The sequence below is a fragment of the Hyla sarda genome, chromosome 8 (assembly GCF_029499605.1).
Source record: "Hyla sarda isolate aHylSar1 chromosome 8, aHylSar1.hap1, whole genome shotgun sequence".
NCBI classification, from domain to species: Eukaryota; Metazoa; Chordata; class Amphibia; order Anura; family Hylidae; genus Hyla; species Hyla sarda.
In genome coordinates this window covers 51,446,492-51,474,491 of record NC_079196.1, presented here as the reverse complement: position 1 = coordinate 51,474,491, position 28,000 = coordinate 51,446,492, and the positions used below count along the sequence as shown (strand labels likewise).

General features: G+C 42.6%; 2 protein-coding genes across 5 annotated transcripts in view; one reads left to right on the top strand and one right to left on the bottom strand.

Moving 5' to 3' along the window:
- METTL5 (methyltransferase 5, N6-adenosine) overlaps positions 1-7,937 on the top strand; it is a 33,930-nt gene extending 25,993 nt beyond the window's left edge. For all 3 annotated transcript variants that reach the window (XM_056534018.1, XM_056534017.1, XM_056534019.1), the window contains exons 5-8: positions 4,070-4,152; positions 4,292-4,343; positions 4,467-4,516; positions 7,797-7,937. In XM_056534018.1, the coding sequence (XP_056389993.1) occupies positions 4,070-4,152; positions 4,292-4,343; positions 4,467-4,516; positions 7,797-7,838 (227 nt within the window). In that variant the 3' untranslated portion in view covers positions 7,839-7,937. The remainder of the gene's footprint in view (positions 1-4,069; positions 4,153-4,291; positions 4,344-4,466; positions 4,517-7,796) is intronic.
- SSB (small RNA binding exonuclease protection factor La) lies at positions 7,907-27,271 on the bottom strand. 2 transcript variants are annotated; one of them, XM_056534014.1, is made up of 13 exons: positions 27,126-27,172; positions 22,159-22,254; positions 20,614-20,692; positions 20,423-20,526; positions 20,163-20,337; positions 18,334-18,441; positions 17,704-17,804; positions 15,908-15,976; positions 15,307-15,349; positions 13,028-13,168; positions 10,972-11,158; positions 9,290-9,403; positions 7,907-8,082 (listed from the first exon to the last, which is right to left on the bottom strand). In XM_056534014.1, coding segments are annotated over exons 2-13 (1,257 nt in total). In that variant the 5' UTR covers positions 22,161-22,254; positions 27,126-27,172; the 3' UTR covers positions 7,907-7,948. The 2 variants fall into 2 exon arrangements, with proteins under 2 accessions (XP_056389989.1, XP_056389990.1); XM_056534015.1 differs by lacking the exon at positions 22,159-22,254 and having other exon boundaries at positions 27,126-27,271.
- Positions 27,272-28,000: the final 729 nt, after the last annotated feature.

Below are 28,000 nucleotides of genomic sequence, written 5' to 3'. Positions count from 1 at the left end.
TGATGACTGCGATGGAGAGCGAGGATACCGGGGAAGAAGACGTCCGGAGCGTCTGGGATGCGGCGACAGCGATGGAGCGACATCCAGTGCAGCGGTGACAGGTCTGGAGCGGCAGGGACAGGTGAGTACTACCTCCTATACCAGTGGTCTTCAACCTGCGGACCTCCAGATGTTGCAAAACTACAACTCCCAGCATGGGAGCATCCTATTGGGCGAAAAATACGGTACACAACTTCCTCTGTAGTACACAGCAGCTGATAAGTCCCGGAAGGATGAAGATTATTTTTAAATAGAAGTAATTTACAAATCTGTTCAACATTTCTGGCACCAGTTGATTTGAAAAAAAATTTAAATTTATTTTTCCACCGGAGTACCCCTTTTAAGTGCTTATTTTAGTGTGCGCAATGCGTATAATTCATCAATGTTGCTGATTTTCTACACATTTTAAAAATTTTCTGCTGTACTTCCACCAACTTTAGTAAAAAGGCATGCCATATGATGAATTAGGGGCAAGTCTACAAACCTTACATTAGTTGAAAGTATTTTTTGTAGGCCATCAAAATGGTGTTTGTTTGTGCAAGAATTTCATCCATTGGGCAAAAATAAATGACCAGGCTAAACAAGAGAATTGTTCTAACACACCATTTTCTACAAAAGCACTTGCTGCTCCACCATCTGAAAGTACTAAATGTTTATATAAAATAGCCACTGTGCAAAAAAAAAAAAAAAAAAAAAAAAAAAAAAAAAACAATTTGGCACCTAATGTAGATAACAAAACTCCTTTATTACTAATGATGAATTAGCTTTCTGGCATATCTTATTTTAACACGGACAAAAAGTTTCAATTCACATGGGACAAAAGGGTCTGCTTTGTCCATAGTATCCATTCACAGCTCAGGTGTTATTTTTACCAGAGCAATTTGAGAATTAAAAGCTGAGCCGTGATTGGTTGCTTTGGGCAAAACTGGCTTTCATGATTTGCGCCACATTTATTATTAGACACATTTCCAGTGGATAGACTTTTGCCCTCTTCCAAGAAGAATTGGCAGAGACAGGACACAGCTGCAGGGTCAGCGCTTCTCTTTGTAGTAGGCAGAAGAGACAAGCAGTGGGGGGAGAGGCAGACAAAATGGGAGCTGCAGTGGGACTGGGGGATGTAAGTATAGTTTTTTTTTTCTTTTTTTTTTTTTTGTACTGTTCCAGCAATATAAGTATTCAGTGTTGTACCTCATTAGACTGTCAATGAATTAGTTTGAGTAAATCTGTGCCTGTGTATTCCACAATTCCCCGGCAGATTTGCTGCCAGGCCAGACTCCCTAACGTAGGGAACTTTACCAGTTTTCACTGGCTTTAAAGGGGTTATCCAGGAAAAAACTTATTTTATATATATCAACTGGCTCCAGAAAGTTAAACAGATTTGTAAATTAATATATAAAGAATATATAACCAATCCTTCTAGGATTTTACCCCAAAGGGTACACAATGAATTCCAAATTAATATAGAGATGCTTCAATTGATATAAATTTTATTAAACATATATAAAACAATTATATAAAATTATTCTAATCCTGGCACAGATATAATATAGGTGAATAATCCACTGGGCCCTAGTGGTATTAATCGTCTAAAAAAAAGGAAGACTTTATATTCTGGCAACCATAAAATCTATTAGAAATACCAGTCTGGAAAAAGATATTGTGTCCTTCTCTGATGCAGCTGAGGCAATAAGTCTTTGCAGTAAATATATGAACAGATGGTATAATAGATAGATAGTGTATCCACTGTGTGGTTACTTGTTTGTCTTTTTGGCTAATACAGGCTTTGGACTGATCTGTATTAAGTACTGCTGGTACAATGTATCTCACCCGCTCCTGACGCTCGATGTTAGTTCCGTTCACCACACGCCGGCTGCGCTGGCACTTGTGCAGAGTTTTGCTTGTACAGGGGTGCGTTTGGCACAACGTCCCCAGTGGCCTCCGTGTTGCTCCTGTGATGATATTGCAGGGCGGGCACAGCGCTGGCGTCCCTCGTGGTGGATGGTAATGGAGAATGATGTGGTCTCAGGGCGGGTGGAAGATGGATCTTTCCCAGCAGGTTCGGGTTGGTGGCAAATCACGGTCCGAACCAGACTGAAGCTGCAATTGTTGTTGCTTCCAATAAATCGTCAGTCTCTATGCCAGGTTCACACCGCCAGTGTATTGCAAGGTGCGGTAATTAACCTAGATGCGTTTCAGGGTTCTTTCGCAATATTGCATGACCCTTTTTTTAGTAGGAAAAATAAACAATGTATTGAAGCTTCTCTTATGGATCACTTATATATGGAGATTTGTAAATTACTCGTGTGTATATATATATATATATATATATATATATAACGCACATATATGTTACAGTACGCGCTTACATTAATGATTACACATACCTGGCTGAGATGGAAGAAGCCGGACCATTGGTATGGTATGTTTGTTTTATGCAGGGTTATTCTTTGTGCTCTAATTTGAACAAATAACTATTGGAAGGATTAAGATTTTTTAATAGAAGTCATTTACAAATCTGTTTAACTTTCCAGAGCCAGTTGATATATAAAAAAAAGTTTTTGCCTGGAATACCCCTTTAATCTTTAGTTTTCGTAAATCTCGGGTAACCGAGTTTTCGAACGCATGTATGGAATCTGAATATTCCTGAAACGCGTTGGAGGTATCTTGGATCTGATCTCGTACCGTAGTGACGTCACTAACCGGTCTCCGTTAAACCGGGGCTATCACGGTAGAGAACGCTACCGGCCGGAGCGTACTCCCGTAATCCCCAATTGGATCTGCATTCTCCGCTACATCACAGAACATAGAAGAATCATCAAGGAAAATCAGCTTAAATAACCGCAAGTAAAACCTCTGATAAATCTGCACTGTATTATCATTACCAAGTATAGTCACAGGTCTGCGCACGACCATAATATAGAAGCTCGTTCAATTTGCCCAGCCAAATAGCTCTCCATATAGAGTAACTTAATGGACATTCTTTGACTTGCAGTGCCACAAGCCAAGTAATAGACATTTACTGCTATCTTCAATAAGGAAAGAAATAGAACATTTTGTACAATCTGACATCTATAGAAACTGCCACTCAGGATCCCTATATATTCCTGATTAATCCAGGTATACACAATATCCATATTGATATATATATCTAATTTTTATTCCATTTACTCCAAAACCAGATATCTAACAATACACTAATATATATATACATTTTTGTTCAAATTAGAGCACAAAGAATAACCCTGCATAAAACAAACATACCATACCAATGGTCCGACTTCTTCCATCTCAGCCAGGTATGTGTAATCATTAGAGATGAGCGAACTTACAGTAAATTCGATTCGTCACGAACTTCTCGGCTCGGCGGTTGCTGACTTTTCCTGCATAAATTAGTTCAGCTTAAAGCTGAACTCATTTATGCAGGATAAGTCATCAACTGCCGAGCCGAGAAGTTCGTGACAAATCGAATTTACTGTAAGTTCGCTCATCTCTAGTAATCATTAATGAAAGCGCGTACTGTAACATATATGTGCGTTATACACATATATATATCTCCGAGTATCTTTGTATTGTATGAGTAACAGGATCTCATACTTCAGTACTGCAGCTACCATATTCACATTTCCCTATTCTAGCACTTGTTGGATACTAATATAGTATTACAATAAGATTTGTAAATTACTTCTATTAAAAAAATCTTAATCCTTTCAGTACTTATGAGCTTCTGAAGTTAAGGTTGTTCTTTTCTGTCTAAGTGCTCTCTGATGACACGTGTCTCGGGAAACGCCCAGTTTAGAAGAGGTTTGCTATGGTGATTTGCTTCTAAGCTGGGCGGTTCCCGAGACACGTGTCATCAGAGAGGATTTAGACAGAAGAACAACCTTAGCTTCAGAAGCTCATAAGTACTAAAAGGATTAAGATTTTTTTAATAGAAGTAATTTACAAATCTGTTTAACATTCTGGAGCCAGTTGATATATAAAGATAAGTTTTTCCTGGATAACCCCTTTAATCTAAAATCTCTTCCATTAGGCATGGACATGACATTCCTGAAGAACGCTCTGCAGATGGCAAGAACAGCCGTATATTCACTACATAAAACTTCTACACGAGAAGTATGTTCATTTAACTTTAAACTTTATATGAGAACATATAGTAGAATGAAAAGTACCATTAAAAAAATTCTGTAACCCAAAAAAAAATAAAAACACTGAAGTAAATTTATGTTCAAAAATGCAATTTCCCGCTCTCCAGCATGTTCAAAAGAAAGCTGCTGACTGGAAGGTGAAGATGGAAGTAATAGCTGGTAAGAAATACATTATTATGGTAATTGTATAGGTCCAAAATACTGTATAAAATATTAGTTCATTTTGTATAGCAGGAAATAGTTTTAACCAAAAAGACAGTCAAATGAAACCTTGTCTTACAGAGCTTCGGTACGATCTACCAGCCTCATACAAGTTCCACAAGAAGAAATCGGTAAGTGCTCATCAGGCGGGAGACTAGCTATGATTTAGCCTTGCAGCACCTCGCTACACATTAGATTATTAGAGAGGGTAAGAGAACTGGACAAAGACACAATGGGGGAGATTTAATCAAAACCTGTGTAGAAGTAGTGGTGCAGTTGCTCATAGGAACCAGATCACTTCTTACATTTAAAAAAAAAAAAAGCTTCTGAAAAAATATCAGGGTCCTGTGCATCAAAACAGACAAGGTGACACATGGAGGTAATAGATTACACCGGTGTTTCCCAACCTTTTTCAGGGAAAAAAAGGGAAAAACAGTAAAAAATGCAATGCACTATATTTATCAGTGGGTATGTAGTTTAAAGTGCTGCTTTATACAGCAACTCACTGGGGCGGACAAAATCCCGCAGCACTGATTGGGCATAGTAAAGAGTAACTTTAGCACAGTAGAAAAGCATTACAAAAAAAAAATAGGGAATTTTCTACAAAGCTTTATTCTTGTAGATAAAGATGCAGATTTTAGTGTCTTACAACTTTTACATTTAGTGGATGATCAATAAAAGGACAAAGTGGATCTTAGTGGCGCTGTTCAAAACTTGCAAAAACACGACAACTTTATTGGGAATATAGCTGGACAATGTGATATGGCACCCTTATGTGCCTTCCTCAGGTCTACCGGACTGAAGCTGCGCAGCCGTGATCTGTCAGCTGACACCTACTGCTATACTACACAAGGGAGTGCCCCCTTTTTTTTTTTTTTTTTTTAACTCTCTCTCCAATTAAAGGGGTTCTCCACCATAAGGTGATTTTAGTACGTACCTGGCAGGCAGTAATGGACATGCTTAGGAAGGGTCTGCGCTTGTCTTGGTTCTGCGCAAGTCATGAGATTACCATAACACTGTGGATAGCTTTTTGTGAACTTGTATTTCCTGTTAGATTTCTTTTTTTGACTACAAATCCCACAATTCCATTTTCCTCCCACCCATTGAAACATAAATGAGCTGCAGACCTGTGGTTTTCAATCAGGGTGCCTGCAGCTGTTTCATTAGTTGCAGATTGATCCCTCCACCCATTGAAGCAGACAGGCTCCCTGTCATCAGCTGACTAGTGAGTCAGGTCTCTGCCGCATTGCAAGCTGGGAAAAATCTGAGACAGTCATTTTGTATGCTGGTAAAAATAGGTGAAAATCACAGAAGAATTGAGAGAAAACAGTCACAGGTACAGACACTATATAATGAACTACACTAACTTTACAGCCCCTGTAGCTTAGTTCAATAAAAAAAAAATTCTGGAATACCCCTCTAACTTTTAAATATAGAAAGTTAAGGATTGTCTTACCCATTTACACACAGGGATTCAAACTATGGTATGTTACCTTGTGATCTGCTGTAGCCGAGCTTTCCGGCACAGCTCATTTTAGGAATAATTCATTGTATAGTCTCCTACTTTGATGTATTAATCCAGTTCTCCTTGTTTGGTAAGGGGAGAAAATGTTTAGCTAGTGTAGGAATGATTTTCCTCTAATGCCCATTGCATTTCAAGCTTAGCAGCCATAGGTTGTCTTCAGAATTGGGCTATGTTCACACAGTAGAATGTGCCATAATTTACTGTCTTTTGATTTAAATGGGGGTTTGCAGTCCCATTCAGACAGTGGACATTCTTTCCGCAGAAAGTTTAATACCAGTCTTTTACTTTGCAGAATTCTGCAGCAAAATGTCAATGGGGCTTAAATTTCGTCACCATTGTGTTCTGAGAACACATTCTGCAAAGCTTGCTAAATAGAATTTCTGCAATGTGAACATAATGATCATAAATGCTGCGCACCACCACATGTGCAGCACTGCACCCCTTAAATATTGACATGTTTGTTAACCCTTTAGGCTTTTCACAGAAATAAAAAGCAGAGGCAGAATTTAAAAAAAAATTTTAATCAATTTTTTTCTGTAACAGGTGTTGACAATTTTGATGTACTATAATGTACTTAGAAATATCCCATATGTGGCCTTTGTGCGCTAAGGGTCTCACACAGGACTCGGACATGAAGGTGTGCTGTGTGTGAATTTTGGGGCATCCTTTTAGTTTGATATTTTGTTGGCATCATAAAATTTACAGGGTCCTTGGCGTGCAAAAATATTTTGGGGAGTCAAGTTGATGCTTTCATTGGTACCATTCTGGGGTACATGTGACACTGATTTTATGAGGTGGGATACAAAAAAAAATTTTTTTTTTTTTGGTAGTTTGTCATGCGGTGTAAGTGACATGTTAACGTTACACTGCAGGTAGATATTATGGCGATACCAAATGTATACACTTTAGTTCATTTATGGCAAACTACATACAAAAAGGTCATGTTTGTAAGCCGTATTCTTTGAGCAGTAACTTTTTCTTTTTGTGGGACATGATGAGGTGTTTGGGGATGTATTATATACACATGCTTTTTATAATTTTTCTTTTATTTTTTCCACTTCTACTATTATACACAATTCAACTCCATTGAATTATGCCTATGTCAGTACTGACAGGCATAGGATAGATCAGTCGCTACCTGATCAGTTGCAACCATCATCGCTCTGCTTTCACTTTGCATAGTGCTGGTCGGTGACAGGAGCGTCTACAGGGTTAACTCAGGATCGGAGTGACTGCTCCCCCCCCCCCCCCCCCCCCCGCACTCACTCTTATTTGTCTTCCTGTACTGACCGACCAATAGCCGCAATCGCTGGCTGGGGACCACTACAATTGGGGCTTGGCTGTGAAGCACAGCCGAGCTTACTATTGTCAGCGCCCGGCCGCGCTGTGACAGTTTAAAGTTATCAGATTCATGTACGTGGTGATGCGGGAAGTCATCCCTAACCACCACGTACCAGATTATGTAAAGGGGATTCTGATGCACCGTGAACCCGGTAGAAATTTCTGCTAAGGAAATCCTGATTTCAGCATCCCCCAAAAAAAAGGGTCATTATTTCTATGGATTCTGCTTGTTAATTCATTGCAATCTATGAAGTCATAATTCATTGCAATCTATGAAGTCATTTTCCCAGCGCCTGCAGGAAATTCTCCAAATGTGTAAGGTTGTGTTTCATGGAAGGTGCAGCATTGGGGAGGAAATAAACCATCTACAACCTATTTAGCAATTAATTTTTATTGAATATTCTGATACATGGTTTAAGTACGGTTTTGAGAGATACATCATCTTCACACAACCTGGAAGAAACATTCTATTGGTATTAACATAAATATAAAACATGAAGTGCCATTCAATTGAATCTAAGTAACATAAAAATTCTTCCTTGCAGGTTGACATTGAAGTGGACTTCATTCGATTCTCCTTTGACTGACATTCTTTATCTGAAGACTTAAAATAGGTGTTCAATATTTTTTGTACTTTTATTAATTTTCTAAAAAAAAAAAAAAAAGAAAAAATGAGCATCTAAAACGCAGCAGCAGCTTACGGATCTTCAGTTTTCTGCTGCTTTGGCTCTGGTCCATCTGTGGACTTTTCCTCCAGCTGCCTCTTCTTTGGACTTCCCGATGAGTCCGTCCCATTTTTACCATCAGATGTAGAAACAGTCTTTTCGGTTTCTGAAAGGCATCAGATGTTACATTAAGTGAATTACTTTATAAACATTAACTGGGGTTATCCAAAAGAGACTACATACAAGAGGATATGGTGCACATTAAGCTTGAAAGGGAGGGTACTCCGCCCCTAGACATCTTATCCCCTATCCAGTGGATAGGGGATAAGATGTCTGAGTGCATAGGGTTCCGGCTGCTGGGACCCCCGCGGCCGGAATCCTGCCCCCTCATTTCAGACGGACATTTTTCCCTCTATATCCTTTGGATAGGGGATAAAATGTCTGGGAGCAGAGTACCCCCTCTTCCCTTAAAGGAGTACTCCGGTGGAAAACCTTTTTTTAAAGCAACTGGTGCCAGAAAGATACAGATTTGTAAATTACTTGTATTACAAAATCTTAATCCTTCCAGTACTTATTAGCTGCTGAATACTACAGAGGAAATTATTTTCTTTTTGGAACACAGAGCTCTCTGCTGACATCACGAGCACAATGCTCTCTGCTGACACCTCTGTCCATTTTAGGAATGGTGCTGAGCAGCATGTGTTTGCTATGGGGATTTTCTCCTAATCTGGACAGTTCTTAAAATGGACAGATGTCAGCAGAGAGCACTGTGCTCAGGATTCAGCTCAGTGTTCTAAAAAGAACATTTCCTCTGTAGTATTCAGTAGCTAATAAGTACTGGAAGGATTAAGATTTTTTTTTTTTTTTTTTAAATAGAAGTAATTCACAAATCTTTATCTTTCTGGCACCAGTTGATTTAAAAAAAATAAATAAAGGGGTACTCCGGTGGAAGTTTTAAGTGTTTATCAGCGTTTCAACTAGCTGTTGCAAAACTACAACTCCCAGCATACCCGGACAGCCTTCGGCTGTCCGGGCATGCTGGGAGTTGTAGTTTTGCAACAACTGGAGGCGCCCTGGTTGGGAAACACTGATGTATATGAACAAAACAATGTGCTGGGTGGCCCTCAACCTGGCAAAGCAGTTACTTCACATCATGCCATCACCCTAGAGGCTTTTACAGACTGTACAGGAGGCGACAGCTCAAAAGCAGAAGTTTGCAAGACACCACTGCAGACATGGACCGCAGAGGAGAACACCCAGAAAGCCTTGCACCATCCCAACACTTATATAGTTACATTTTTTTCCAATGGCAAACACATGTTTTTTGTGTGTCTGTATCTTCTATACATTTGTGTAAATTTAAACAGAAATACCTTCCATGTCCTCTTCATCACTGCTGTCAAATTTCTTCTTTTTGCCCTGGAACTGTATCCTCTTTCTGGACGAATCATGGCTTCTTCCACCCCTTCCTTTTCCTCTCTTCCCACCTGTAAATAAATACATTTTGAAGATTGCTCAAGATAAGTCATTACTTCGGTCGCTTTCACACACACAAAAAAAAAAAAAAAAAAAAAAAAAAAAAAAATTTTAACAGTGCTTGGAATAGAATTCATTTTAGTCAGTGTTTTGACAGGAATCCTTAGGGGCCCATTCACACCACGGAATATCCAAATTATATATAATATCCAGTTAACTCACATTAACTTTTCACTTTAAACACAATTTTATAGTCCCCATAAGGGATTATTACATGCAATGGCATAGCAATGAACAGTGTATGCAATCATAGTATTGATAGTATCAGTGTTCCTAAAGCATCCCGGAGCATCAAGTCAACGATTGGACGACGAGGAGGCAGGTAAGGGCCCTCTCGCCATTCTCAAAGCTGATCCGGACTTCGCAGTGGTCCCGATCAGCTCCGCTGAGCTGCCAGGATAGTTTTTTCTATTTTAGATGCCGCGATCAAAGTTCATGCCAGGAATCACCACTATTGGTGATGTCCAGTAGTAGCCACAGGTCCCAGCGGCAGCTCGTGACTCCCACTCATAGAAGAGGAGCGGGACGAGGGCTTACAGGTACAACCTTCATCCTTCAGGCTCTAGAAAGTTAAACAGACTTGTAAATTACTTCTATTAAGAAATCTTAATCCTTTCAGTACGTATGAGCTTCTGAAGTTAAGGTTGTTCTTTTCTGTCTAAGTGCTCTCTGATGACACCTGTCTTGGGAATCGCCCAGTTTAGAAGAGGTTTGCTATAGGGATTTGCTTCTAAACTGGGCCGTTCCCGAGACACGTGTCAGAGGATTTAGACAGAAAAGAAAAACTTTAACTTCAGAAGCTCATAAGTACTGAAAGGATTAAGATTTTTTTAATTGAATTTACAAATCTGTTTAACTTTCTAGAGCCAGTCGAGATAGATAGATAGATAGATAAAAAAAAATTTCCTGGATAACCCCTTTAAAGGTGTTAAACAGGTTCTCTCTTTTTTTGGCAGATTCTGGGAATTTCCATAACAATTCTGCAGTGTGAACAGAAATCCCATTGACTACACAGTTTGCTTCATGCAAAAATTCTACTTGGAAATTCCATAGTGTGAATTGGGCCTTATACCTCTACATGTACTGTACAGAGCTGAATATTTGGGTATACAGCTCCATATAATGGGGCTGCACAGAATAGCACACTTCTAATAGTCACAGCAAACCCTTCCGAGTTATACCCAGACTATCAATAGATTTTATGAAGGTCTATAGCAGTGTTTTCAACAGCTGGAGGAACCCTGGTTGGAGAATTATAACTCCCAGCATGCCCAGACAGACAAATGTTTAGGCAAGCTAGGAGTTGTAGTTCTGCACCAGCTGGAGATACCTCAGGTAACACTGACTTGTATATTCACACAGCAGAAAGCTGCACCGATACATTCCAAGTCAGTACCGCCATACAACAAGTCAGCGAGCACTCAATATACCATTTGTGTCTTTTTTAAACTCGGATACAGTAGGGACCATTAAAGTCTGAGTATACTGTATACTATCCATGTGCATGACTGTGACTGACCTTTTCCTTTCCACCTATTGTAAGATTCTTGTTGGTCTTCCATGATTTTCTTTAATGCATCTTTCTCCACATCACCCTCAAGAAGTTCCCAGTTCACATCCTTCTCCTTCAGCTGTAAGCTGTCATCATTTGCCGCTTTGGCCTTTTCCAGTGCCTCTTTTGCATTACTTTTAAACAATATAATTCCCTTGGGGCAGACAAGAAAAAGGTTTGGTTTTACTATTACTACTTACCAAGTCTTTCGCTTTTGAACACTGGAGCATAAAGCGGACCCGTCAGCAGAGAAACAGATTTACAACACAGGACTAGTCATTAGGATTCTGGACTTTACTTTTCTCTAAATAGTCCTTCCGAGTGCCAAGATATAAGTTTATTATACAAATGAGGCTCAAAAGTCCAGGGGCATTAAGCCTAACAAGAGCCCAGACAAGTCCAGTCTGCCAGCATCCACAGACCTAGATAGATAGCCAACTAGGTCAATGTTTTCCAGTGTGCCTCCAGCTGTTGTGAAACCAACTCCCAGCATGCCCAGACAACCTTTGGCTGTTTGGGCGTTGTAGTTTTCCAACAGCTGGAGGCACACTTGTTATACACTACTCTTGACTTAAAAGGAGATCTGTAGTGTAAACTTTATATAATCCCCCGTGCCCAGGCTGCAAAAGGTAACAAAAAAACCTTTACCTCACTTTCCAACGTCCCCCCCCCCCCCCCCCCCCCCCCCCATTGTGCTGATATCGGCATTCCGTTCCTCTGGTGCTGGAGGTCTGCTTCCTGGGGATGGTCAGTCCTACTGCGCTCAGCGTATCACCGGCCACAGCTAAGTCCCGCCTCGGCCGGTGATAGGCTGAGTGCACTGTCATGTAAGAGCCTGGGCCCCGCATTCTCCCTGCTGCCCGGGCTTGTTAAATGATAGTGCACTCAGCCTATCACCAGCCAAAGCGGGACATCACTGTGGCCAGCAATAAGCTGAGCGCAGTACAACTCCCTGTCCACAGAAAGCAAAAAGATTGCACCGGAGGACCAGGATGCCCATATCAGGGGAACGGCGGAAGGGGAGTTAAATCTTGTTTTGTTACTTTTTGCAGCCCGGGCACAGGGGATTATATAAATATCACACTACAAATCTTTAACTGAACTCTCACTGCAATGAGGACCACCACCTGGGCTTTTGAAAACTCATTTGCATAAAAATAAAATAAAAAAGCCTTCCGTCTTAATACTGGAGAGATACTGTCTTTTTCCTCATATAAGACGCACCTAATTTTATAGGATAAAAAGCTAGAAAATAAAGATTCTGAACCAAGTACAATGTAAAGTATAGGACTGTGATTTTCAACTCCGGGCATGCTGGGAGTTGTAGTTTTGCACCATCTGGGAGGTCCGCAGGTTGAAGACCACTGGTATAGGAGGTAGTACTCACGTGTCCCCGCCGCTCCGGACCCATCACCGCTGCCCTGGATGTAGTGTACCTGTCGCTCCGAAACTTCTCTGCTGCCCGGTATCCTCGCTCTGTCGCCGCCATGACGTCGCCATGACGTCGCTACACACGCCACTCCTATTGGATGACGGGACGGCAGGCGCGATGACGTAAAGACGACGGAGAGCGCCGGCCATGCAGAGGGTCACGGCACGAAGCAGACACTGAGGAGGCAGGTAAGGTCCCTCCCGGTGTCCTGTAAGCTGTTCAGGATGCCGCAATTTCACCGCGGCGGTCCCAAACAGCCCAACTTGCAGCCGGGTTAGTGTTATTTTCGCTTCAGACGCGGCGGTCAGCTTTGATTGCCGCGTCTGGAGGGTTAATACAGGGCATCACCGCGATCAGTGATGTCCTGTATTAGCCACGGGTCCCGGCCATTGATAGCCACAGGGACTGCCGCGATAGGACAAGTATTTGCCGTATAAGACGCACCAACTTTTCCCCCCTAGTTTTGGGGGAAGAAAAAGTGCGTCTTATATGGCGAAAAATATGGTAGATAAGACAGCATGCTCTGAGTGCCGATTACTTGCATGAAAGCGGACCAGTCAGCAGGAAAATAGAGATATAAATAAGACGTACCTCCTTCGCTCCTCTGCTAAAATCAATCCACTTTATTTCCCCATGGCTCTGAAATAACGCATGGATATCTTCTCTAGAAGTCATGTTGTCCAGTTCACCTGAGAATTTTAGGAGGCAGCCGGTCTGTTCCTCTAAGGATTTCTGTAAATAAAAAGATAATATAAAGATGCAGTAAAATGTATACTGTACTTCTCCAGACCCTCATCACTTCAGCCATTGGCCCCCACTTACTGCAGGCATCAGGCTTAAAGGGGTACTCCGGTGAAAACCTTTTTTCTTTTAAATCAACTGGTGGCAGAAAGTTAAACAGATTTGTAAATTACTTCTATTAAAAAATCTTAATCCTTCCATTACTTATTAGCTGCTGAATGGTACAGAGGAAATTCCTTTCTTTTTGGAACACTGATGACATCACGAGCACAGTGCTCTCTGCTGACATCTCTGTCCATTTTAGCAGCCATGCATAGCAGATGTATGCTAAGGGCAGTATGGTGGCTCAGTGGTTAGCACTGCTGCCTTGCAGTGCTGGGGACTTGGGTTCAAATCCCACTAAGAACAACAATAAATAAAGTGTTATTATAATAACGTCAGCAGAGAGAACTGTGCTTGTGATGTCATCAGAGAGCATTCCAAAAAGAAAATAATTTCCTCTGTAGTATTCAGCAGCTAATAAGTACAGGAAGGATTAAGATTTTTTAATAGAAGTAATTTATAAATATGTTTAACTTTCTGCCACCAGTTGATTTAAAAGAAAAAAGGTTTCACCGGAGTACCCCTTTAATGCAGACATACCTGACAGGGTAATGGAAGGCACATCCATTAGCTACTGTGCTGAAAATATTTTACAGAGCAAGTGCAGACTGAAGTAATGCCTTTTACATTTCAATCTATATGACCAATAGTCTGAGCGGGAACATTTCATTTTTTAATGCTAAGGCCTAATATTCGGCCTCTGTTCATTTTAGACATTTCAGTCATTTACAGTTAAAGGGGTACTCTGCTGAAAAAAAATTAAAAAGATAGTGGCTAAGACCTCTAATCACATGGGTCTTGCCGCTGGGGACCCCCATGATCTCTGGGCCAGAACACGGAAGCTTGGAGCTTCCGTGTTCGTGATGACATACCACACCCCCTACATTCATGTCTATGGGAGGGGCCAAGATGGCTAGTAGGTAGCAGTCATGCCTCTTCCCATAAACATGAATGGAGGGAGTGTGTTGGCAGTGTTCCCCAGTCATTGGGCACTGAGTGGAGTTCAGTGACTGGGTGCTGCAGCGGCGGGACCCCCGCGCTTAGACATCTTATCCCCTATTCTTTGGAGTTCCATAGAATTAAACAGGATTTTGCTGCACTGTGCACACGGTAGAATTTCCATGTCAGATGTTTCAGGCACGGAAATGCCAAATTCAGTGTCCGCAGAAAAAAAATGTCAAAAAGTTAACCTGTTCATACTTTCTGCATGGAATGCATAGCCGCCTATAAGACAGCACATTCCCATGCAGTCCTAGCAGTCTGCTGACTGTCCGCACTGATACTTCAATGGGGACATTCCAACATGTGAACATGGCTTTACTTTGGCAATTCCACCAAACAGTCTGGAAGGTCGCGAGTCGCTGCAGTATGCCTCCTTCCTGTATGATTGACGTACAGGGCTAGGAGTGGGAGGGAGGCATGGTGCTGCCACACAGCCGACTTGTGACTGGTGGAATACAAGTTTACAAACTTTACAATCTGTTACATCTTATTATGCTTTATCTATTGCTGTCCTGTGTACCCACAGTAAAGCGTGAAAGTAAAGGAGGAGATCTAACCACAAATTAACAGTACAAAAAAAAATAAAAAGTGTTTTTCCCAATGTAAGACTAAGGGTATGTTCACAGTACGCAATTTACATGCGCGGAACTGCACTTGTTATTTCCGCTGTAAGAACATTAAGGGTATGTTCACACCATGAAATTCCACAGTTAGAGTTCCGTGCAGTGAACAGTACCGTCAGTGTGAGTGTGTCTTCCGTGAGACCCGTTCACACTGCGGAAAATTGTTCTGTGCAAAGAAAGAATTCTGCGACTACTGTATAGCCATCAATGGTTATGGCGCAGTGCCCCGCGGTCCTACCGCCAAAGTATTTTTATCAGCGGCCGCCTGATGGAATCTCCGCTCGCGGAGTTGGCTGCTACAATTCAACTCCATACGGCACCGCGAGGCAAGTTTTACATGTTATACACAGAACAAAGCATTAATGTCATTCTAAAATAACACTTTTACAAAACTCTTCATACCATTTCAGCTTCCTCTGCTTGCTTCTGAGCATTTGCCTTATCCCTGATAGGGGATAAAAAATAAAAAAAAATAAGTTAAAATTAAATGTTTAACAAAAAATGTTTTTTTGGAATACAACGTACTGCTACACGCATATATTCAGCTGCAAGCAGGGGATCGAATGCTATAAAGCAGTGTTTCTCCAAACTGTGTCTCCAGCTGTTGCAAAACCACTTACAGCATGATAAAGGCTGTCTGGGCATGCTGGGAATTGTAGTTTTGCAACAGCTCAAAGCACCCTGATTCGGAAACTCTGCCCTATAGCGTTCAATCTCCTGCTTGCAGCCTTGGCTGACATGGTAAGGTCCCATAAAGAGCATATAATTACCTGAATGGAGCCAAATACAATATAAAATAAGAAAATATCAAGACCATATTAATACAAATATACAAAATTATCTTAAAGTTTATACTCGCATCCACCTTGCTTCTAAGACTACAGTTCAAGTTCTCAATTACCATCCTGCTCTGTAAATATAAAGCGCTCTCTGCCGATTCTTGATTTCTGGGCACCAGATTTTTTAACAACCTTCACTGCACAAAATGCTGCCATTTACTTACTCTTTAGACTTTGCTTTGGCAGATTTATTGTCCTTCCTCTCTTCATTTTTCTTGGCAAAGTATTCAGCCCTATGAAATGATAAAAATATTAATATTTAAAAAGACAATTTCTGCAATATCTGAAAAAAAATTAAAAATAAAACACACCCTGATGTCTTGTCACTGCTCCTTTCGGCATGAACTTCACTTTTGCTAACTTGGTGTAGATTTAATGGCCCAACAGTGGTCTCTAAATGCTGCAAAACCACAAGTCCCAGCATGTCCAGACAGCCGATGGCTGTCCGGGCATGCTAGGAGTTGTAGTCTTCCAACATATGGAGGGCCAGTTTGCAGACCACTGGTCTGTAGACACGGGTAGAAATCTAGAATTCTTGTCTATGGTTGCCCACATCCCTTTCATCTACATTTTCCCCTGCTTAGTTAAATTTGAGAAACACCTTCACCCATACTACATAGGGCTGGCGGGGGTTTGACTCCTGACACCCTCACCCATCAGCTGTTTGAAGAGGCCAAGCCACAGCCATGCACTTTATGGTGCTTAAGTGTCAAGAACGCAGGCTCTTCTCTTCGGTGCCCTGAACTCTGCATTGAGAACTTCTTCGACCCTTCCCCTCTCAGCTACAATTGACGTCACGCCTCCGCCCCGTGTGACATCACGCTCCGCCCCTCAATGCAAGCCTATGGGAGGGGGCGTGATAGCTGTCACGCCCCCTCCCGTAGGCTTGCATTGAGGGGCGGATGGTGACGTCACACGCCGTCGGCCCTGTGGTCGCTGGTAATCAGACCCGGAGCGATCACGCTGCAAGGACTGATTATAAACTGGGTGCCGCGTGCAAGATCACGGGGTTCCCAGCAGCGGGACTGTCACGATCAGGCATCTTATCCCCCATCCTTTTGATAGGGGATAAGATGTCTAAGCACCGGAGAACCCCTTTAACAGCTGTCAATTATAGCTAAGGGGCCAGGGATGCTCCATACATGCCTCCTGGACACATGGCAGCCACCATGGAAATGCAAGTAACACAATACAGACACCAACTAGCATTACACTCTCCCCAAATTCTGTATAGGGCTGTCAGCAGTTTTAATGGTTCAGAACTGTGGAGAGATTCCCTTTAATACAGATTTATACTTCTGTTTGAGGGGCCACAAGAGACTTCCAAAATTTATAAAATTTTCCGGCTAGGAATTAAAGGACATCTGCAGAAATAACTTATCCCCCATCCACAGGACAGGGGATAGGACCCTGACAGCTGGGACCCAGACAGGGGATGGGACCCCAACAGCTGGAACCTGCCCCCCCGATCTCCCCAACGGGGTCCCGGCATTGCCGCGATGTGTTCCGGCTAATGTGAGTAGCGTCGCCCACACTGAGGTCGACGGTACACCCCCTCCCCATACAGTCCTATGGGAGAGGCGGGGAGGCATGAACGCTGCCTCTTTCATAGAACTACATGGAGGAGTGTCAGCAGGGGGAGTCATGCTGCAACCGACATGCCTCCTGCACGGGACAGCTGTGGCCCCATGCAGGAGATCTACCGTACCCCATTCATTTCAAAGGGTGGGAGACGACCACGATGTCTCAGTCCAGGTCAAAAACCAGATAAGATGGGCAAACGAGCCAACCAAAGTCACTAGCCGACTCCGGTCACCCCATTGAAGTGAACGGGTTCCGTCAGGAGGCGGTTTTGAGATTAGTCTACCGATACTGCTGCTGTAACATTGTGTAAATGCAGAATTATCTTTATACATTTTACCAGTTCTAGGAAAAGAATTAAACCCACACACACGCTTACTTTGACAATATGATCATGTCAGCCTCTTTGAATTTGAGATCTCGATTTTCCAAAAACTTTTTTGTAGCCTCTTCAGTATCAAATACAAGAAATATGGAACCCTGTGAAGACATACAAAAGGCCAGGTTACTGACTAGAGATGAGCGAACCTACAGTAAATTCAATTCGTCACGAACTTCTCAGCTCGGCGGTTGATGACTTATCCTGCATAAATTAGTTCAGCTTTCCGGTGCTCCGGTGGGCTGGAAAAGGTGGATACAGTCCTAGGAGACTATTTCCTAGGACTGTATCCACCTTTTCCAGCCCACTGGAGCACCTGAAAGCTGAACTCATTTATGCAGGATAAATCAACTGCCGAGAAGAGAAGTTCGTGACGAATCAAATTTACTGTAAGTTCGCTCATCTCTATTACCGATGTTCATGGCATGTTCTCTGCCCAAGAATGAGAAGTATTTGTAGGAAATAGTGCTATATTACAGCAGTGTTTGCTTACTTTGTGCCTCCAGCTGTTGCAAAACTACAAATCCCAGCATGCCTGGACAGCCGTTTGCTGTCCAGGCATGCTGGGAGTTGTAGTTTTGCAACAGCTGGAGGCACAAAGTATGAACGAAACTGTATTAGAGTATAGACCTTAAATGTCTTCTGAAGTGTCCGTCTCATTTGAATGTTCTGAATTGGACCCTTGCCTTCAAGCCATTCTTTTATCTCATCCAGGGTTGTATCAGGCTGAAATCCTTTCTGCAAAAATATAAAAACTAAGTCATTGCTTTTTGCTTCTATCTGTTCTGCCACATACCTAAATATTCAATGGCTATAGACAGTTTTGACACTAGAAAATTATTTAAATGGCTACCTTTACTTAAAGCGTACCCATCAGATCCAACAAAAAACAAACTTTTTTTAATATATCACTCAGTACCTAATCCTGACCATGTACATCTAATTTTTATTTTATTTATTTACTACACTTAATTTAGCCCACTATTCCGAATTCCTCTCAAAGGGAGGGGGTGTGGCCTCACTGTGCAGGTCTCCGCCCCCTCCCTCAGTATACTGTCTGCTCGCATCTCACCTAGCATTAGCAAAACTACAACTCCCAGCTGGTCCTCACTGACAGTAGCGGGACACAAGATGACAGTGGGAGGATTTTTCCTCCAGCTCTGAGCCCTGCGCTCACAGCTGTCAATCAAGGAAGTGTGTCCATGACATAGGTGATGATGCATGGACACAGCAAGACTAGTGTGTGTCCAAGCCGGGGGGGGTTGGGTGGCGGCCAGTTTGACTGGATTTTTCAGTATGAAATACTGAAAATTTAACCTATTGGTTATATATGCTTTACAACATATCAAAAGTTTTTGTATCTTACAGTGCCCATTTAAAGGGCTTTTCCATATTTAAGTGCCCACAGGACAAGTGGGAAGTGTGAAAACGCTAGAGATCTGACCACTAGGGCCCTCAGCAAAAGGCAACCTTCAGCACCGCAGATGATTTGGACTACATTCCCATGATACTCTTACAGCCAAAATGCTGCCCAAGCATCATGAAAGACAGTCCAAAATGACGTGCTCTGCAGTGCCAAAGGTTACGTATGCCTGACCTTATCTCATGGTAAGCGGTAAGTGATTTTAGGGGGAAAACACACTTAAGTTTTAGGGTATGTCCACATAAAAAAAAAAAAAAAAAAAATTCTTACAGAATTCGCACCCTTTCTGTTCCATGGTGAATAGAGCAGAAATTACATAAGATCTGTGCTTATTTAACACTAACAATAATAGGCTTTTACTGACTGATGCCGCCAGAAGACTGAACATGTTCAATATTCTACAGAATTCGGATCCATGTTAGAAATTCCAGCGCAGATATTCCACCCTGTAAAAGCAGCAGCTGAAATCCATTGAAGTCCATGGGGGAGATTTAGCAACTTTTCCTCTGGACAGGTTTTGATTAGTTGTCCATAGCAACCAGATTGTTTCTTTCATTATGAAAATGAAAGAAGCGATCTGATTGGTTGCTATGGGCAACTTTTCCTTTGCACAAGTTTTGATAAGTCTACCCCAATGAGTGTGCGCTGAAAGACGGAATTTACGCTTTAAGAAGGGGTTATCCAGGAAAATTATATTATAATATCTTAATCCTTTAAGTACTTATGAGCTACTGAAGTTGAGTTGTTCTTTTCTGTCTAAGTGCTCTCTGATGACACCTGTCTCAGGAACTGTCCAGAGTAGAAGCAAATCCCCATAGAAAACCTCTTCTACTAAGTGGAGCTACACAATATATGAACAGCTAACTGTGTTTCCCAACCAAAGTGCCTCCAGTTGTTGCAAAACTACAACTCCCAGGATGCCCGGACAGCCTTTGGCTGTCCAGGCATGCTGGGAATTGTAGTTTTGAAACAGCTGGAGCCAACACTGGCTGGGAAACCCTGAGCTAGACTGACCATACACTTCCATGCGACTTACAATGTAGACTGATCGGGTTTTTAGAGCATTCTTGTACTCTTCTGTGACTTCAGGTAAGGGCTTCTCAGGCGACCGTCTAATTTTATTTTTCTCCTCATCGATCTGGATCAGTCCCGTCTTGGATTTTTTAAGTGCCTCTATGATCTTGCCAAAATCTGTGGTTAATTTACTCAACCTGTATATATTAAAAAAATTATAATTCAGATATCGCCAACATTATCCTACATTGCGATACAATACAGTCAGCTTTAGGGTCATACCGGTTAAACTTAATCATGGTCTCTAAGGGCACCCATCCGTCATCGAGGGACATTTGTTCCTTCAAGAACTTGTCTCTTGGAAGATTATGGTCCCCAAAATAGTACTGAAAAAAATAAACACACAATTAGTACATGGCAGTCTACATTCTGTCTTCTGCATAGTCAAAGGTTATGTCTGTGTGAAAACTTACCTCAACCTGCTCAGAGATCTTTGTATCAAAGTCTTGCACTTGTTCGTTGTCCCCGTTTTCAGCCATTTCAAAACCTAACCTAAAATTTTAAAAAAATAAATAAAAAAATTCAAAATAAAATCCTATCTACATGTCATACAAGTTTATGGGGGTTCACGCTAAGCCAGTGTTTCCCAACCGGTGTGCCTCCAGCTGTTGCGAAGCTTTAACTCTCAGGATGCTGTGATGCAAGTTGTTGTTTTGCACCAGCTGCAGATACCGTAACTGCTCTAATATTGCAGCCGAGCCAAAATTAGTACAAAACGAAAGAAATAAAATAAAAATTGGGGACATTTTACTCAACGCTATTCGCCAAAACATAAATTTCTCCTTTTAAAGATTTCATTTTTAGGTTTTTATTCATAGTGGGGGAGATTTATCAAAACCTGTGCAGAAGAAGAGTGGTGCAGTTGCCCATAGCAACCAATCAGATCGCTTCTTTCATTTTTAAAGAGGCCGGTGAAAAATCAAAGGAGCAATCTGATTGGTTGCTATGGGCAACTACACCACTCTTCCTCTACACAGGTTTTTATAAATCTCCCCCAGTGTGACCATGGCTTTCTACTTTCACAATCCATGTCATGTATTAAATTTTCCCGCCTTTTTTGGAGATTTTTTCCCCCCTGTAATCTTGAGCAGTTAAATAACTGAAACCCTCTTCCTTTGGACGCCCTTTGGCGCATGTCCACAGGGCCAAAGTTTATGAGGGCATAAGTTTATTCACATGGACACCCATTTTGAGCATGCAATATGTATGAAGTCAATAAGTAAAGCAAAACAGGTTAAAGTTTATACAGTAATAATGAGGGATGTCCCCCCCAATAGGATGCAGAGGCCTTAGTGCAGGAGCGAAGGGAAGGCGGGTGATTTTTCTCATTTGAGGGGAAAACTATACAATGAGGGCACCTACCTAACAGGAGGTTCCCTACCTGGCTACTGGGGCTTCTACCTAATAGGGAATTCCATCTAATAGTAGCAATTCCCTACCTAATTACTGTGTAAATAGCTGGGTTCACAGTCCATTTTGGCTATAAGGGGACTGGATCCGTCTGGGGGGGGCGGGGTAGTGAAAACCAGGCACGCTGCCATATTTTTTGACGGGGCCTAAAACAGTGGTTTACCACGGTTTTAGGTCCGGTCACCAAACCTGATACGGGGCAAAAATGAGCCGTCCGGAGTCACTATCTGACTCCAGTTGATGGGGGCCAGGTCTGGCTGGGGTACAGGAGCCCCCAGTTTTCACTCCCCCCAGCCGGATCCATTCCCTGTATGGACAAAATGTAGTGTGAACCCAGCCTTAATAGGGAGTGTCAGTGAGGGCCTCCTCGTGTTTAAACTTTCTGAAGCTTTTGGTGAAAGTCAGAGCCACCTCTGCTGTGATTTGACAAGAGAAGTATCGGGACTTAGAACTGATTATTTTTTTCCCTTACTTGGTCTTGGGACATCCCTAATGAAAATGGATGCAATATGAATACACCCTTATTTTAATCAGAGTGAATGACTTACATAGTCCAGTCTCCTGTCTAGGGGACAGCCATCAATCCGTAGTCAGCCATCAATCCGTAGTCAGCCATCAATCCGCATTGCTGGTAACTGATGAGACTACATCAGGAAATCATCAGTAATAAGTGTATAAGATCTATACCACACGTGTTCACCAATAAACTTGTGCAAAACGGGCCTTTACTCAAGATAGTGATCCTGCAAGGGAAGATCTCAGGCCTCGAACTTGTACAGTCCATGTATGCAGAACATGTATGTAAATCCCTATACACACACACACACACACACACCTCTACAGACATGGTACAGGAATACAAATACTGTAGGTGCAGCCTCTAATATACACCATTCAAGTGTGAGAATGTAATGCGCAAAAAAAAAAAAAAAAAAAAAAAAAAAAAAAAGGGGGAATCAACCGGTTTAGAGCCTTTTTGGTGTAGAAAAAAAAACAGAAATGTCTGTTGCTGAAAACTTGTGTTAATTTTTTGCGCAACGAGGTAAAGAGTTAAACAGATTTGTAAATTACTTCTATTAAAAAAAAAAAATCTTAATTCTTCCTGTATTAGCTGCTGAATACTACAGTGGAAATTATTTCACGTTTGAAACACAGTGCTCTCTGCTGACATATCTGTCCATTTTAGGAACTGTCCAGAGTAAAAGGAAATCCCCATAGCAAACATATGCTGTTCTGGACAGTTCCTAAAATGGACAGAGATGTCAGCAGAGAGCACTGTGCTCATGATGTCAGCAGAGAGCTCTGTGTTGCAAACGGAAAAGGATTAAGGAAGGATTAAGGAACAGGAAGGATAAAGCTTTTTTAATAGAAGTAATTTACAAATCTGTTTAACTTTCTGGCACCAGTTGATTAAAAAAAAAAAAAAATTTAAAAAAAGTTTTTCACCAGAGTACCCCTTTAAGCATCCCTCGGGTGCAGCCATGCATGCACCACATCACTCCAGCGCTCTACAATTGTGACGCTCTTCTGCTATATCCTTCAGTACAGAGCAGCTCTCCTTCTAAAGGCTCCAAAGCAAAAATAAAATTACTTAAAAACACACAATGATAAATGTCCCTCTATTGGGCCTGGATAAAATAGACACAGAGGAGAATAGCTGGAGTCACTAATCCGGAGGCTTTGGATGACCTGGCAGTTGTTTTAAGGAGGATGATTCAGTGTGATGAATCAACGAGGTCTCATGCAGAATTAACACTCCAGGCCGCTGTGCAGAACAAAAACATAGCTGTCCAAAAACAGTGTTAGGCTGGGTGCACACTACGTTTTCTCCCATACGGGAGCGCATACGGCAGGGGGGGGAGCTAAAACCTCGCGCTCCCGTATGCCTTCGTATGCGCTCCCGTATGTCATTCATTTCAATGAGCCGGCCGGAGTGAAACGTTCGGTCCGGTCGGCTCATTTTTGCGCCGTATGCGCTTTTACAACCGGACCTCAAACCGTGGTTGACCAGTTTTAGGTTCGGTTGTAAAAGCGCATACGGCGCAAAAATGAGCTGACCGGACCGAACGTTTCACTCCGGCAGGCTCATTGAAATGAATGTCATACGGGAGCGCATACGAAGGCATACGGGAGCGCGAGGTTTTAGCTCCCCCCTGCCGTATGCGCTCCCGTATGGGAGAAAACGTAGTGTGAACCCACCCTTAGGCTGGGTTCACACTACGTTTTTATCATACTGTTTTCAATCCGTTTTCCTAAAAAAAACCGTATGGCAAAAAAACGGATGGAACAGTATGGAAAAAAGTAAACCGTATGCGTTTTTAAACCGTATACTGTTTTAAAAAGTGCATACAGTTCCGTCAGTTTTTATAGAAGAAAAACCCATACTTTTTGAAAATTGTGTCCATTTTTAATGGGAGGGGTCTTGGGTAGGGACTTTAGGATTCAAATGCGCATGTGCAAAGTAAAAACTTATACGTTTTTCCCGTATGGAACCTTATACATGTGCGTTTCCCATTGACTTCCATGTAAAAAAAAAAAAAAAAAAAAACGTATGCGGTTACAGTACAGTTTATAAACCGGAGACAAAATCGTGGTCAACCACGGTTTTGACTCCGGTTTAAAAACCGTACTGCAACCGCATACTTTTTTTGTTTGTTTTTTAACATGGACGTCAATGGGAAACACACATGTATACGGTTCCATACGGGAAAAACGTATAAGTTTTTACTTTGCACATGCGCATTTGAATCCTAAAGTCCCTACCCAAGACCCCTCCCATTAAAAATGGACAACATTTTCAAAAACGTATGGGTTTTTCTTCTATAAAAACTGACGGAACTGTATGCACTTTTTAAAACAGTACACTGGTTAAAAACGCATACGGTTTACTTTTTTCCATACTGTTCCATCCGTTTTTTTGCCATACGGTTTTCTTTAGAAAAACAGATTGAAAACAGTATGGCAAAAACGTAGTGTGAACCCAGCCTTACACCTATCCTCCTTGTCTGTGGTATTGTAGTACAGTTTCACTAACATTGCTGGAGTAGATGCAATATCACATGCGACCTGTGAACAGAGGTGGCACTGTTTTTGTTTGTTCTTTTGGTAGAAAGCAGCAGCGTTTTCCTACATTTGTAGAATTCCACTAAAAAGGTAAGATCACACATGGGGCATTTTCTGCAGCCGCATTCACTACTCATTGACTTCAATGGGTAGGAAAATATGCAGAGAAATGCAGCCCGTGAGCCTACCCTAAATGCGCATTATTAACAATACATTATCACCAGTTGACTAGTGAGGTCTGACATGTCAACTGTCCCCCAAATGACTTTAGTGGCAGCATACGTGGTAAGCGCTCCATTCATTCTCTATGGAGCATTAACAAGCTCCGCTCACTGATCCCCTGTCATAGTGCCAAGGAATCACTGATCTCCACGTCCCGGTCCTGCCTCAGATGGTGACTGGCATTTCCTGCATGTCAAGAGGTCTGTGGGTATAGGAGAAACGAATGAAAAAGGTGTTCCTCTCAATGACTGCGCTGGTCCAGGGATGAATGAAATTTTTTTTATTATATAAAGTGCAACGCGTTTCGACCCCGAACCGGGATCTTCAGGCGCCTGATGAAGATCCCTGTTCAGGGTCGAAACGCGTTGCACTTTATATAATATAATTTCATTCATCCCTGGACCAGCGCAGTCATTGAGAGGAACACCTTTTTCATTCATTTCTCCTATACCTTGCTACCGGTGAGACTGACGTCACCCCGGGAAGTTCCTCGTGGCAGCTGTCCGGCTTCTCATTCACTCCGGACGCTACTGTAGGTGTTGTGCTCTGAGCACAATACCTAAGGGTAAGGACCCATCTTTCTTTTCCCCCTGTTTTATCTCCTCAAACGGTCCTCACTAGGAGCGCACCTCTTGTGTTTTTTATTCCTCTGCATTAAAGAGGTCTGTGGGGACCCTGGCACTGCTGGAAAAGCAATGTCCCCCAGGACAGCACTTTAATCCCCTCCTTCCAGTATTAGAACAGAGCCACTAAATGCAGTGGTCTCCAAACTACAGACCACCAGATGTTGGAAAATTACAACACCAACCCATAGTGATCTGTGATCCAACCACTGGGCCCCCTCCGACCCAGAACAAATGAATGGAGGAGGAGGAGCAGCACACAGGCTCAGTCCGCACTCCATTCATTCTCTATGAGGCTTCCAAATATTGCCAAGCTCAGCGCTCAAAGTCAGAAACCACACAGAGCAGTTGTCTCCAAACTGTGGCCCTCCAGATGTTGAAAAACGACAACTTCCAGCATACCAAGCCAGACAATAGCTGTCCGGGCATGCTGGGAGTTGTAGCTTTCCCTCATCTGGAGGGCCACAGTTTGGAGACCACGGCTCTACAGGCCTTCTAAACATTGACCATCGTTGAGTTTAGCAACATTTGGAAGCCTCATAAAGAATGATTAGATTGCTGGCTGAGCCTGTGCGTTTCTGCACCAACCACCTAGTCACTCTCTATCCCAGTGTGTTTTCAGCTATTGCAGAACTACATCTACCATCATGCCCCGATAGCATATTCTGGGAGTTGTAGATTAGCAACAGCAGGAGGCACTCTGGTTGGGGAAACACTGCTGTCTATCCTGCATATAGGGCAGGGTTTCCCCAAGCAGAGTGCCTCCAGCTGTTGCAAAACTACAACTTCCAGCATGTCCGGACAGCCGAAGGCTGTCCGGGCATGCTGGGAGTTGTAGTTTTGCACCCTGCTTGGGAAACACTAGTATAGGCGATAGCTTTCCAGAGTGAGAATACCCCCTTTAACTTTACTCATACCATAAGCCAGAGCTGTATTCATACTTCTGCTCTTACAGGAACTATAGGTCATTAAATAGAGACATAAGAAATAAAGTAATATCTGGTACTTTCTCCACATACATCATACAAGTGTTAGGGACCGCACTATCCCTTTAAATATTCCACTGAGTCCATATTTTTCCCCCCATGATCCTCTGCCATATATATATATATATATATATATATATATATACATACACATATACATATATATATATATATATATATATATATATATATATATATATATATACACACACACACACACACATATATATATACATATATATATATATATATATACACACACACACACACACACACACACAGTAGCTCTCCAACTGTGGTGTGTGAACTATAACTCCCAGCATGCACATCGTGGGAGTTGTAGTTCCTCTGCAGCTGGAGAGTTCCAGGACCTGTAGCACATGATGCCTGGCACCAACCACGTGGAGGGAGGGGGGGATTGAGCCCGGCTCCGGTCAGCCACATATACAGAGCAGGAAGTGCCATGCTCTTGTCCCCCTCGCACCTGTAGCGCGGCACAGGCCCCACGCGTGGTCTCCTACACGTGCAGTCCGGGCCTGGACACCGCGGGCCCTCCAGGCTTCCGTCCAGTGTCCGCACATCACCCCAGCGGGCAGCACCATCCCCCGGCTCCCTCCTCACCTGTACACGCCGCCGTCCTCCGGGTCTATAGTCACACGCTGCTCGGCCCTAACAGCTGAATGACGCGCTGATTTAAAGGAAGAGCCGGATCAGCACCGCCCCCTCCCGGCATGCAGCAGCTAGCACACCCTCCTAGCGACTCCTGTGGGCTGAGCAGTTGCCTCTAGAGCAGAGTTGCCCAACCAGCGTGCAAAACTACAACTCCCAGCATGCCCGGTCACCCTTTCACTCTTCGGGCATGCTGGGAGCTGTAGTTTAGTAGCAGCCGGAAGCTCACTGGTTAGGAGACACCGCTCTAGACCTGGGATTGTGACAGCTGGTTGTGGGTTGTGAGACATGTGAGAGACTGCCATGTGCACTGGGCTTTTAGTCAGGGCCGGACATGGCATTATAGAATAGGCAGCCCATTATTTTTGGTTGGGTCAGACCACAACTAAAGCTACTACACCCATCATATCTGGAGAACCTCATGCATTATGGGAGTTGTAGTTTTGTAACAGCTGGAGAGCCAAAGATTGGGGGGACATTGTCTCTCATCATCACTGCAGAACTTACAAGTGACTACAGCTCTGATGGGACAGTCAGGAGAATACACAATGAGATAGTGACTAATAGATGACGTCTTCTCTGTTGTCTTTCCTTTGCTTTCCTTCTCCATCTGGTTCAGACCGTCAGGACTTCTTCCAGCTATATCTTCCTCTGCAGAGTCTGACACTGAGACAATGGTTCCTCATTTTGTCAGCAGATCCTCGGCCTCTATATGTGGACAATAGTCATTATAACCCTGTCAGACATTGTGCCCCCTGAAAATAATGTTGCCACACACTGTGCCCTCTGAATATAACCCTGCCAGACATTGTGCCCTCTGAATATAA